The sequence below is a fragment of the Trachemys scripta genome, chromosome 11 (assembly GCF_013100865.1).
Source record: "Trachemys scripta elegans isolate TJP31775 chromosome 11, CAS_Tse_1.0, whole genome shotgun sequence".
NCBI classification, from domain to species: domain Eukaryota; kingdom Metazoa; phylum Chordata; order Testudines; family Emydidae; genus Trachemys; species Trachemys scripta.
Genome location: NC_048308.1, coordinates 35,801,188 through 35,815,019, shown reverse-complemented (window position 1 = coordinate 35,815,019; position 13,832 = coordinate 35,801,188). Strand labels below are relative to the sequence as shown.

General features: G+C 42.5%; 1 protein-coding gene across 2 annotated transcripts in view; it reads right to left on the bottom strand.

Annotated features, from left to right (window-relative positions):
• CERS6 (ceramide synthase 6) overlaps window positions 1-13,832 on the bottom strand; it is a 215,759-nt gene that overhangs the window by 23,997 nt on the left and 177,930 nt on the right. For both annotated transcript variants that reach the window (XM_034785788.1, XM_034785789.1), the window contains exons 7-8: window positions 10,421-10,549; window positions 2,936-3,042 (exon numbers count right to left, since the gene is read on the bottom strand). In XM_034785788.1, coding sequence (XP_034641679.1) covers window positions 2,936-3,042; window positions 10,421-10,549 — 236 coding nt within the window. The remainder of the gene's footprint in view (window positions 1-2,935; window positions 3,043-10,420; window positions 10,550-13,832) is intronic.

Here is a 13,832-nt window from a genome sequence, read left to right as displayed (position 1 = left end):
TTGGTAAATTAGAATGAATCCAAACAATAGTTACTGATTAGATAGGACCTACATTATATTGCTTTATCAGCTGCTTCCACCCCACTGGCTAGTCAGCAGAGAGAATCTGAATTAATTAATAGTTCCAGTTCTATCCACCATCAATAATACTGTGTCTTCCCAGACTAGAGCAACTCCCGGCATATTTTTAAAATGGCTTTTAAATAAAATGACAATAACCATATGCTCACAGGGGGTAAAGCTGATTACACTACTGTTAAAGCAGCATGTTTTGCTGGCTCCTTCCTCCTTGCATCTGGCCATGCCTTGTGCTGTAGTCTGCTGCCCTCTTTAACCTGTTAAGTAGCACACAGGAGTTGCTTGTGGCGTTGCAGTGAAGGAGCATGCTACCATATAGTCACTTTCTCTCCCCCCCACCGATTATCACGCTGAGCTGGGGCTTAGGTCTTTGCTTCTACAGACCTGGATTCAAATAAGGCTTTGATCAAACGTGAGATGACATTGTTCTCATTTTAGACATAAAAGGATATTGGTGCACACTGCAAAACCACTGCACAAAATGGTCAGAATGTAAATCTGTGCTCATATTGGTAATTTCTAACTCTAGAATTTGGTGTCTAATAGCAGGGCGGGTGTGGTCAGACAGAGGGAGTTGGGTAGGAAAACATACACAAAACTTCTGTTTGTAGTATACCTGGCTCTCACCAGTTATGTCAGGTCTTTAATTTAATTGTGAACTATAAAAGGTTGCCTTATGATTAACGTGAGAAGCACATCAATAATTTCAGTTTTTTCCTTAGACTTTGCTGTATAGTATAACATTTGGCTGGAATGCTCCAGAGAAATTTGTCAAAATTGTGTGAGGTTTCATTTCCTGATCTTCAACCCAGATTGTAAACACTTCAGGCTAACTCCTGCACTCCCAAACACTTGACTTGAGTGGGATTGCAGGAAGGTAAAGGAGAAGCAGAATTGCACCCTTCTTATTTTCACATGCCTTGAGAAAAACATACTCTGAGTAGCTACTTTCAGTTGAGAGAAAACTAATGAACTCCCCTGAATTTGTGGATTTTAGTGAATACTTGGAAAAGAGCTTTGGGTGAGATCAATCTTGATCTCACTCAAAGCAAGCACATAGCAGTGCTCTGGTAAATGTTGGTGTTTGAAAAGCATAACAGACAGACATCTAAAGCTGGCATTCTCCCCTTGGCTTTTCAAATACCATAGAGCAGGTTTAAAGTGTTATTAAAGAGCTAGAGCGATGGCTAAACAAACTAGACAGCTATCTACTCAAGGAGTGTAAATCTGTTATTCCTTTAAGAACATTACAGGCAAAGCAGGAAATCACACAGAGGAAAATGCACTTGATTTCCATTTGGAGCAGTACAGAGACCTAACCTGTGTTCAAACTGAACCTTACCATGGACAGATCCCCATAGCCACAGTTGTCTGTGGTGTATCTCTTTTGGCGGAATTTGGCTCTCACTGTTTCCCCAATTTAAACAGAGACATGGGAGGATGCCACCATATGGAAAATGCTGGCTCTGCTGTACATCTCGTAGCACACAGGTGGGAGAAATCTGTGTACTCCAGCTACTGATGCTTAATGTGTGACTAAGAACCCTTTGGTGGCAGAAGGTGAAAAAGGTCATTTTAAAAAATAAGTCCATCCCACCCTCAAAAATGTACTGAAGGCTTTAACACAGAGTTTGGGTTTCTGTCGGGTTTGTTTTTTAAATCTCTGGGGTTATTGAATTCATGGGGATTCTCTGGCTCAGATCGCAGTCGTCAGCACAGCACCTCTGGACTCTCTGAGCACTAGGGGAGTCTAGCTGATGAGATGACTCCCAAAAGGTAACTTGACTTTATCCAGGCTTCATATTAACAAGCCCCCAAAGAGATCTCATTTTACTGGATTGGGAAAGGATCTGGGGTGAGGTGAGGAGTTGGTATTTGTGTAAGTCAACCACGTGTGATTAAGTAATGAGCTTTTTGCGGCTGTTTCTCTCTGCAGGATCACTAAGAATTTCTGCTTACCATAGCATCCGGGCATTAACTGTGCTCTCCAAACACAATGGACAAAACTGTTATTCCACTACATCCCCAAACTATCCTGCCTGACAGGATTAGTTTTGTTTCTGGAACACTGATTATGAGTGTGGGGTCATGAACACAGTGAGGTGGTGTTGGAACTGTCTCACCAACTCTTCTCAAGGGCAGGATGCTCACTTTATAATGGGGCTGCTCCTTTCACGCGCACGAGTGAGAGACAGTATTTCACACTGCAGCTTTAAAGAAAGTTGGAAAGGACTCTCCCTTGGGACACAGCAGTGCTACTTCCTCATTAGACAGAGGGTTTGCTATTGAGAAGTGAAAAGATTCCGCCCTCCCCAGAGCACATATATTGCTTCCACAGCATATATACTGCTTCCCAGCTGCTTTAGCAAAAAAGAGAGGCACGGGGCATTACAATCCTGCATGGCAGCAGCACTGCCATCAGGCCAGACTCCTACTTCACTTGTTTTCTGTGTTTTTCCTAAGACAATGAAAGTGGTAAAGCATGTGCTGAAAGCCAACTAGCTCCAACCTCACCTATTGGTCTCTGCTTTCAGCACCTAATTCTTGGCCCCCTACCCTAACAAAGGCAGCTGCACACTTACCTGTGGCCATCTTGTGCCCAGCCCATTTCTGTTTTAAAACCAGCTCAGACCCTGCCCCCTAACTTTTACTATTTAATGACTGTTGACCGCCATGGTACTCTATAGCAGTAACCAGCTAGGATCTTCTCTAGTAAGGGCATCTAGTTATCTCGCAAACTTTTCTTTAATGCTTGCGAGATACAGGCCAGTACACACAGCTGGCACTCTACTGTAATGTATTTATTTCCAAACTAGTCTAGGGCCAAGTACCTGAGGAAGAAGGCATGCTTACTCACCACAAAGGATATATGCCAAGCCTACTGATGATGAAGACAATGGCAAACATAAGGAACAGGAGGTCACTCAGTTTTTGACACTTGCAATAGTTTGCCATTTTGGCAGCCTGCAAAAGAGAGGGATGAAGAGTGTTTACTCCAGTTATGATAACAACTGCAAAAGTCTTACACTGTGCATGAGCTGCGATGAGCAATTAAAATGCAAAGGAGCCAAATACATCAAGATTCACATTGTACCTTGCTTCCTCTCTGCCCTGGAGTTGGTCAATTTCTTCAATAAGAAAATCCAGCAAGAGTTGCCTCTCACCTCTACCCATTCCCACCCAACTGTTTCTTCCGCATCATTCCAGTTTCAGACTCTCAGGTATCATTTGTAATCAAGAGATTAGAAATGTCCTCAGGCATCTCCCTCTACTCCTTTCGCTCAGCTTTCAAGTACATTACTGTTTTCCCGGCCTAATGAAACACCCCACTGTCCCATGACTGCACTTTCTTCTTTAGCTAATGCCCATCTCCCTCCTTCCGGTGGTCTCCAACCTCCTGGGGCCTACTGTCTATAAACATTGCCTCAATGTCTTCATTTCTAACTCTCTCTTGAATCCCCAGCCCTCTCCACTACCCAGAGACTGCTCTGAAGGTACTCAGAACCTTCTCCTGGCCATGCATAAGGACCTCTTCTCTGTACTTCTCCACCTTGAACTCTTTGCTGTTTTTGACTTGGCCTATCACGCCTTCCTGTTCCATCCGTTCCCCACACTCAGCTTTGATGACTGTATTCTTTTAGATATCACTGCACTTCTGATTGCTCCTGCACCAACACTTGATTGTGGCTCTTCTTCCCATCTCCTGGGGTCTCCTGCATCGATCTGCGCTCCCCTGCAATCCATACAAAGCACTGCTTCTAAAAGCAATCATCCTTGTCCAATACTCAAACCATGTCCCTCCCCACCTCAAATCCCCTCACTGGCTTCCTTTTGCCCTGTGCATCAGAGACAAGCTTCTTGTTCTCCATATCAAGGCCCTGTACTCCATCACCACTGCCTTAATCCCAGCTCTCATTTCCTCCTACTTCTCTCCTGCTGCTTTTGCTTCTTGCAACTTGCTCTTCCACACATCCCTTTGGCATGCTTCTCCTATTCATCTTTGTTCATTCTTTTATGCTGGCTCTTAAGCTTGGAACTCCCTCCTTTTCCCTGTGTACCAAGCAACCACTTCTTCATTCAAACCCCTCTTTAAAATACTTTTCTTCCTTGAAGCTCATCAACACAAAAAGAAAGAAGTGCATGCATAAATATATATAAAGATACCCGCATTGTTTTGAGATTGTTTATGTAGCTGAACAAAACGGCCTATTTTAGAATGCATACTTCTTGAGAAAGGGACAATCTCTTTGTCTACACTTTGCACTACCCCCCTCAATAAATGATAAATAATAGTGCATCAAGAGCCTGATTCCATGCCCACTTTAATTAGTAGGAGACTTTTCATTGGCTTCTATGGGCATTGCATTAGACTCCTACACGTCTAAAGATGCATAGGGCTTAGGCTTATTAACATAGCAATAATAGTGAGAAAAACTACCACATGTTCGGACTTAAAACCCTGCACAGAATGCAGAAATAAATTCAGATAATTTCTTGAAAGGGTGAGAAAGGCAGCGCTGCTGCATTACATATGACCTTGTTAGCATCATGACACTGAACCTGAAAAGTGTGAAACAGTCACATTAAACAAACACCAGAGTTCAAATTCTGAGGCGATCCTGAATAATCTGGCATTTGCATAACTTCAGTGGTTTTTCCATTTGTATTTATAATTTAAAGGTGATTTGCTGGCTTGCAGAAAAACTAGGAAACTGAAGGGATACTGATAGTCCACCAGCGTAGACTAAAATAAGGCTTTGATGCTACCTAAAGATACCTACAAATTCATTCACATCTGCTATTCAAAGTAATATTTTCTGGCTGATCTTCAGATAAAGGAATGTTACTACTTTAGATATCAGCATATAAAGTAGAGTTAGATTTACAATTCAATGATTTTTAGACTGAAAGTCCAACTAGGAAGGAAGGCCATATCTCCCAGGCAGACTAGTATAGAATTTGGTTTCATGTGCTTTTGTACTTATATTGCTGTACCACTTTGTGCTGAGATCATGCCAGATTTCAAACTAAGAAGGGATGAGCTGAGTCAGTGCTTGGATGAAAAGTCTGCAGAAAGTTGTGAGGGTGATTTGTTAGATGGAATTTGTCCATTTGAGTCAGTAATGAGCAAAACAAAGTGTGGAAATGATATATGCTGCTGGAGGCACTTGTTTTTGGAAGTCAGTCACTTAAAACTAAGGCCCTGGGCACTTGTGGTCATTAACAATCCCATGACACTTTCCGTAAGAGTAGGCACAATTCAGGTAATTATACTCTCTTAAATTCCTCCTGCAGCTTCAATAGAGTGTATAAAGTTTCTTCTTCACTTGCTGTCCTAAAATTGTAAAACAGCTGCTGGTTTCTACCCTAGTGATGATTGAGTTTCATATATAACCTCTCTCCCAAGTCTGTGGTGAGATTTTTAAAAACCCTGGCTCTCTTTTCGAGGTACAATTTTATGAGTGTAAATGAGGAGTTACAGACATCTACCTAACTTAGAGTTCCTATCAATCAGGTAGCAAGCTCTCTACCTACCTTCACCTGTGCTAGTGAACATGCCATACAGGAGGACAGATTTTTAAAATCAGTCTTTGATGTTTGTAAAGCACTTAATGATTCTCAGATGAAAGAAGTGTAAGGGTTGTTATTAAGAAGTTCTTACAGACAGGGCCCCATGAACTACGTGGCAAGCAGGACCTAAATCCTCTGTCCAATTCTGGTGCAGCAGCCCAGAAATTCTGTGGAAGCTTCTTTTCAATTAAAAAAACAAAACAAAAACAGTTTTAAAATGAATTAAATCTGAAAATAAATAATAGAAGCTGTGCAGTGGCCCTTTCCTGATTTATTCTGATATTTAATTCAATTTATTTATACTACCCAACCTCTCTGGCCTTTCATATGCCAAAGGATTTGCATTGACAACATATAACTGTTGAGGGTGTCAGGGGACAAGCTGGAGGTTCTGGTAGGTGAGTACATGTTAGTTGGGGATTTTGGCTCTGTGGTGAGGTGAGAGACAATTTGGGATCCTCAGATAAAGACAATTGCTAGATGTTTCTGCTAAAATGATTGGCAGTTAATATTCTGATATTTAAACTGTCATCTTTAGTCTTCAGACCTAACAGCCCATTGAGCTGAATGGGGCAGTTCACACTTCTCAGAGCTATTGTTTTAGACTTGGATTCTGCAGCACAATTCAGTGGCCAGGGTGACAATTCCATAGCACAGTTCTGTGGCCTCTCTGAGTCATAGAACTCCTGGGGCCCTTGCTTTAGAAGTTCAAAATATAATTACGAGTTATCACAGAGCTTTTTACGATCCAAAATTATATACCATCAGTGTAGTTGATATATAGGCACATTAGACCCTTCACTCAGCAGTAATTCTCACCCAGCCCTTGGATATCATAATGGAGAAGGAATTGTTTGGCCTGGACACAGAGTGTATCCCCTATTCTCTTTGAAAGGTGTCATGGGAACCGTATTTCCTCTTACAGGGCAACCAGAATTTGACAGAAAAGGGTACAGTTTAACATGTCACCTAAAGGATGACCCCATCTATGCTAGAGCAGTATAAAACTAACAAATTTGAAATATGTACCAAAACTGAAAGTTTCATGGTATAGTATTCATGAATTTGAGCAAAGCAAGGGCATATATTCAAAGGTATTTAGGTACTTAAAATGTAGATAGATGCCTAATAGGATTTTCAAAAGCACTTAAGCAGGTTAGGCAACCTACCTTCCATTGGCAAGTTAGATGCCTAACTCCTAATGGAATCAAGTTAGGCACCTAATGTGTTCAGGCACTTCTGAACATCCCACTAGATGACTAAGTACCTTTGAAAATCTGGCCTGAAATGTCCACATGTCTACCAATGTGAACAGCATTTTGCAGTGAAAGTGTCAAAAACTCTTCCACCCTCAGACAAATTTTTCTTTTGGGCATACACCATTATGAATTTGTCCCTCACAGGAAGCCAGCATTTTTTGCAGCCAAAATAAAATGTTGTGGCAAAACAGCCTGTGGAAACTGCTTTTCATTTCTACATAATATCAGAGGTGAAAATAGCAAATGCTTTGCTGACCCAACTTTTCCTCTGGTGAGATTTGTTTTCCCCTGAACAGCCCTTCCCTTAGTACTGTTTTGTAGTCAGCAGCCATTATCAGTTCAAGTTCACTGGTAAGGAATTGGAATAATGACCTTCAGGTCTAGAAGAAAGAATGCTACCAACTCAGTCATACTGACACGTGCGACAAATGCTTTTCTGGTGTTAAGCATGGTTCTCTTCCCTCATATTTTAGGTTGGCTTTTTTTTATTATTTTCGTTAAATAATAGTGGTTCAAATAAAAACAAACAAACAAACCTCAACATTTTTGCTGAACTTCTTGTGTCTGTCATGCCAGGATATCAGCAATTTCTATTTAATTGTCTTAGAAAGATTAGTAGTGACTGGACTGTACAATCAAGCCAGAAAAAAAAAATTTGTTTCCCTTTAGGTCAGTGTTTCCCAAACTTGGGACGCCGCTTGCGTAGGGAAAGCCCCTGGCAGGCCGAGCCAGTTTCTTTACCTGTCATGTCCGCAGATCCGGCCGATCGCGGCTCCCACTGGCCGCTGTTTGCCGCTCCAAGTCAATGGGAGCTCCTGGAAGCAGCGGCCAGTATGTCCCTTGGCCTGTGCTGCTTCCAGCAGCTCCCATTGGCCTGGAGCAGCGAACCGCGGCCAGTGGGAGCAGTGATTGGCCGGACCTGCGGATGTGGCAGGTAAACAAACCGGCTCGGCATGCCAGGGGCTTTCCCTACACAAGCGGTGTCCCAAGTTTGGAAAACACTGCTTTAGGTTATAGTTTTTATCAGTCGAACAGTAAAGCATATAGATATTTTTTAAATCTACCTTTCAAGTATTTGGGTGATCTCCAAAAGATTGTATGGTGCCCAGGGCCTTGGTGGCTCTGAAACAAACAAGCCCTTTCAAAAGTGGCTTTTTGTGCTAAGGGTAAGAGAAGTGGAGTCAGTGCTGGTGAATTCATGGCTACATGGATGTAGACCCATAAACATTTCTAAATTACAAGGCTGGATTCTCCACTGCCTTTCACCTTGTGTACTTCGTACACTGATACAAAATAAATTTACAACACTACCAAACCAAAACCAGCAGTTTAGACCCACTTTGTTCTCACCTTACACAGGTATACATAACTTCACAAGGTGTAAGGCAGTGGAGAATCTGGTTTACAGTGTGGAGATCAAGACAGTCTTGTTTTATAAAAGCATTTGCAATTATCCTGTTATAAAATATCATTTTAGATAAATAAATGCTAAGGCTTTGATCCTGACCTGCAACCAAGGCACCTCATGAGTGTGGGTTCAAAGGTGGCTTTAAACCTCTTTTGTGATCTTCTCATCCACAGTGCCTACTGATGCAGATCCAAATCCTGGCATAAATTAGAGCAGCCTTAGAGCCAACGTTTACAGTGGTTGCCCACAGCTCTAAGGGTATGTCTACACAGCAATTTAAGTCTGGGTCTGAGCCGGGGCTCAAGTCAACGCCCCCTTTCATCCACACCGCAAATGTGCTAACCTAGGGCTCAGACACAAAGCGCCAGGACCCTGCAGATCTAGAGGGTTCGAGCCCATGCTAAGCTGGGACCTAGGGTCCAAGCCCTATTACTTTCCTGTGTACATGAGGCCCTGGCTTGACTCCGGATGCATCCCAGAGTTCCTGGCGGCAGAGGAGCAGCACTGCAGGCAGCCAGAAGCTCCATTATTTCCTGGCTGAGTACACTCCCACTTCCTGCTCTGGCTCCTCCTCAGTGCTGTACAGAGCTAGCCCAGAACAGGGAGCAAAGCTGACAGTTGGGAGTCATCCCTCCCCTAGCCTTGCTGTGCCGAGGGCTTGGTCACTTTCCCTCCCTGCAGGGTGGCACTTGCTCCCGGGCCCCCCTGCCCTCCCTGGGGCTGCGTGTGCTGGGGTGCCCGGGCAGCGTGCACTGTGAGGGCAGTGAGTGGAAGCTAGCCCCAAAACTTTCCCACAGCCTCCCAGGGACCCCTTATCCCTGCCTCCTGGGGTGCAGTGGGGGCAGAGATAAGGTATCCCCAGGGGATGCTGGAGCACACTGCATCCCAAGCCCTGGGAATGCACTTCACTCTGCCACAGCGGGGAGGAACAGGCTGGTGTGTGTGTGTGTTTCCTCTGAAACCTATGTTTTATGTCAAACTTCAAAACAAAACAGACAAAAATAAATAAAAAACCAACCAACCGAAACCACCGGCATTGAACATCCCAGTTTAAAAATTAAGAATCGCAAAGTTCCATTTTAGTACTCTGACAGCCCTGGAGACTGATGTCCTAATTACCTTCAGAGCAGGTGCACATGGCATTTTCCTGTCACTGTGACTCAGCCTAGAGCTGGAGAGCCCAATTCTCAGATGAGATGGCAGTTCAGTATAAAGCCTTCTCAAACTGCAGCCAGTCTACTGAGATAGCCACTAAAGCAGCTAATTATGCTGTATGTACTCATGTGATCCTTATGGGCTCCTGAGTCCCATCAATACCATCGCCACAGTTAGGAAACAGGGTAGGTAGTAGAGTTTTCCCACAGTGCAACATATTCCTAGGTCCCGAGTGTCAACGCTGGGGTGGGTGGAGGGAGAAGCGCTAGGCACTCCGGGGTAAGTTTACTTTGACTTGGGTTTGTGCACTGCAGTGTGGATGCTAGAATCCCAGGTTCGAGCATGGGTCAGAAAATCCTTGACCTACGGTTAAAAAGCAATGTAGATGCTCAAGCCAAGAGTTTCCTGACACGGGCCAACTGACTCGAGTCCCACCAACCCTAGGCTTACATTGCTGTGTAGACATAGCCTAAGGGACCATTACAGCAGCTGGAGATTAGCTGGGCATGAGGGAACTCTCAACATGCGTTGTTTTCCCTGACTGCACCCTTAATACTGATGGCTGGATGGAAGGGGAGGCATAGGATCTGCTAAAACAGCTCTACACCACATCAGGATTCCTCTTCACTGGGGCAATCTCCCAGTGGATAGATAATCCAGCTTTAAGGCACAAAAAACATAGAGTGTGTTATTTTTTTAAAAGGTACATTACACTTCTGGCAAGAAAAAAATATGATACTATTTTATGAAAGAGGTATGCTAATGATAATCATTGTTTTAATTTAGAATAGCCTCTGTCTTAGGAAAATACTTTTTTTGTGCAGGCAACACAGGTAGGATTGTATCCTTCTGTCTGGTAGCTAACAGAACACAGCATACCCAGTACAATTAGTAGGGTTGATTGACTTTTTGTACAGGATAGATCCTGATGGCACATGAACAATCTCACCTCCAGCAAAATGTCAGCTGAATCATGAAGACACAAGGTCAGGGCTCCCACTCGTGTCAAATTGGTTACATATGAAAAGGATATCAAAATGACTGTTACAATGTGATGCGTAAACATGATGCTGAAATCCTAGAATGGCAAGAAGAAGAAAAAAAACAGTGAGATATTGTGCACCAGATTCAGCATCTTTACACAAATGGATGGGTGATTTTTAAAGTTTAAGCTCAGGATTAGAGGTTACAATACTCAAAAACCTTGCATAATTCTTTTAACTTGGTGCACATTAAATACACATAATTATGCATTTAATTTAAATTAAACAAAACAGTTATTGTAGGTAGAGCAAATATAAATAGATTATTAAGAGTTATGTAGCATTTCCATTTCACAGTTCACAGTGAATAAATCTAATGAAGTAAAGCTTTTACAGCCAAAATTACTTATAAAAGGCATATGTGCATACCACTCAAATTACACCATTTCTCTTATGCCCTAGCCAGTTTACAGCATGCAAAATAATGCAGCCCAAAATCACTCATGTACAAGAGCTCAGACACTGTTACAAGCTTTACTTTGAGTGCACCTTCAGTAGATACAGAAACACAAACACATGTTTATATTGTATTAAAGGCCTCTCATAGACTGCTCCATGATACAGACCCTCAGATCTCTTAGCACCGAGGATCCCATTTCTAATATTTTTAAGAAACTGTTTCTTCTCTCCCATCCCACATGCTGTCACAGGGTGAGGTAGCTCTTTAAAGGAATCAGCTGATGCTGTGATGCTAAGGATCAGGTGACAGCTTGAAGATCCACTAGTCTTCTTCAGAGCCAGCAAGTATCTCAGCTGCTGATGAGAACTGCAGGAAGAAGGAAGGCTCCTACAGGAGGCCTGAGATCAGGGGACAGAACTCAGTTCTGTGACTCCCAGGTAGATGGCTAGCGGAGTGTAATCTGGCAAGGAGCAGGCTAGAGGAAAGACTCACCTTGACTCCTAGGCAGATGACCTAAGGAGTGCAAAAGCTGCGGAGAGTAGATAGGCTCCTGCAGAAGACCCCAGATCAGAGCAAAAGGACTTGACTGAGATGTTGAACTTGTGTTAAATAAGTTTTATTTTGAGAAAATAAAAGCAACACCCTGAAGAAGAGAACTGGAATTGTGCGGTGGGAGAGATTTTTTGGTGCACGGGCCGGTGAGACAGCCCGCAGGCTTACACATGCTAACACCAGCATCAGTGAGAATGCAGGCACTTTTCAGATCCTGTCATCCCTCAAGTCTCCATGGATCTCTCAGGGACCTGGACCCCGATTTGATAAATCCTCTGCTCCAGGAGGCCTGTATTTAGCCTCCTCAACAAATACAGCAGCTTCCAGTTCAGGCCAATAGTATATGCCTGGTTGTGATATGGATAGGTTCTACCAGTGCCCCTCCCATTCTCAATTGCTCAACCTCTGGATTGAGAAAAAGGAAGAGAACGTGAGTTGCAAAGGAATCCACAGATTAATATATTGGGATAAACCACCTCACCTCCTCTGCCTGGAAAGTTCTCCCTTTTTCTTTATAAAATTATAAATATTTTATTTCCTTTTCCAAACAACAAACCCTAATTCTCCATTGCCTGGCTCCTTGTGCCATCATTTATAGGTGCGCAAAGTGATTTTACACTCACTTTGCACAGGTATAAATGACCAGAGACGGAGCAGAAGGGAGAATCTGGCCCATATAACAGAGTAGAAAACAGAACCCAAGGAGCCTGATTCTCATCACCTGCTCTGAAAAAACATCATGATGTTGGCTCATATGGAAGCAGTGACATCAGTGCTAGCATTTGCTTTGTGTAGATTCCAGGCATTACTATGACTTCATTCCACTATTATTTGCAAGGAAAGTGAAGAGTAAAATATGACAAAACATTGTCCCTTTGGGCGTATGAATTTTGTTTGTACCTTACAGTACAAGTAGCATGTACAGAATGATCTAAAAAAATCTGCTGCACATTCTTGCTTGAGAAATCTCCCTAGTATTAACAATGAGAAGATACCGCTCCCCACTCTCCACTTTCCTGGAAAACATTAACAAGTGCTCTGGGTGTCACACCATCTAGAACTGGATATCACTAGTAAATCCACCATGAGGCTAAAAAATAATGCTAAAATCAGTCGTTTCTGTTGTAGTTTGATAATTGTTTTGGGAGGAAGAGATACAAGCTTGAATTATTTATGGATTTTTTCAAACATGGTCCCTGACATTAAGGCTGCTGATTGGAGCACAGTGAAATATATTTTGCAGTCATTTAAAAAAACTGCCTTAATTTCAATTTCTTAAGACAAATAGAACACAAAGTAAGAAAAGCAGGATTAAATGTTGCTTCACATTTCAAGGGTCTTAATGATCAAAATATAGAAAAATGGTCTGTCTTTCTCACATTCAATACCAGTCCAGATATTTATGGCCATCCAGCTGAAAATTTAAGCCTTCTATAATCAAAATGGTGACGCTTTTACCTTTCCCCCAAATATTAGAAAAAGCATGGCTAGGAAAATAATGTGGTCTCTGAGGTTTCCACACTGACATATCGTGCCTTGTTTCCTTACATGTTGCCGTTACCTGTGGTACAGAACTGCCTTTTGATTTTACTGCCAATGGCAATCAGGTTAGTACAGACTCAATCCAAATGCAGGGGTAAGCCAAGCAGCAAATCTTCTCTGCTTTTGTCGCTGCCGCATCCATGCTTGTACAAATACTAGATTTTTCAGTCTCTTTTTGGAAGTCTTTAAGGAGTTCTTGACCATTTGTATTGTGTGTCAGAGGCTTTAAGATTCATGAGCAATAGGATTCTTTATTTATTATCTACTTATGGATCAGCTGTCCAGTGGACTACTTCCTTCATGTAATTCACTGTCTCTTTTAAAAGTTTTATCTGTTTTATTCTCTTTTCATAGTATATAAGAAGTACCACAAGACGGTTGGAAGGGGACTTGGGTTTGTGGCAGGGTCGGATCCCCATTCCCAATTAAGGTACCACAGTGTTGGCCAAGCCAATGTTTGATCTGCCAACAGAATCTGGTAGCAGGAAATCCACTCACCCTATGCAAAATACAGACATTATGGGGAACATTCAGAATACCATCAGTGGTCACTTTGCCCCTCTCTTAGTTCTAGAGGACAAAAGAGTAGAACAACTCTAGGCCATGAATGGGGAGATTTTAGGGATGAGCCCATATCCAAAAAGCAAAATCTGGATGGCATCAGAGATTGACAATCTAAGAAGAAGAAAAAAGGAAGCATATCAAGAACATCTGAAATCTGAACATAGCACTGAGCAGAATAACAAATACAGACATCTCAACAAGGAACTAGAATGAATGGTCCAAAAGGTGAAGAAAAACTGACTTAAGAGGTGAAGAGCTTG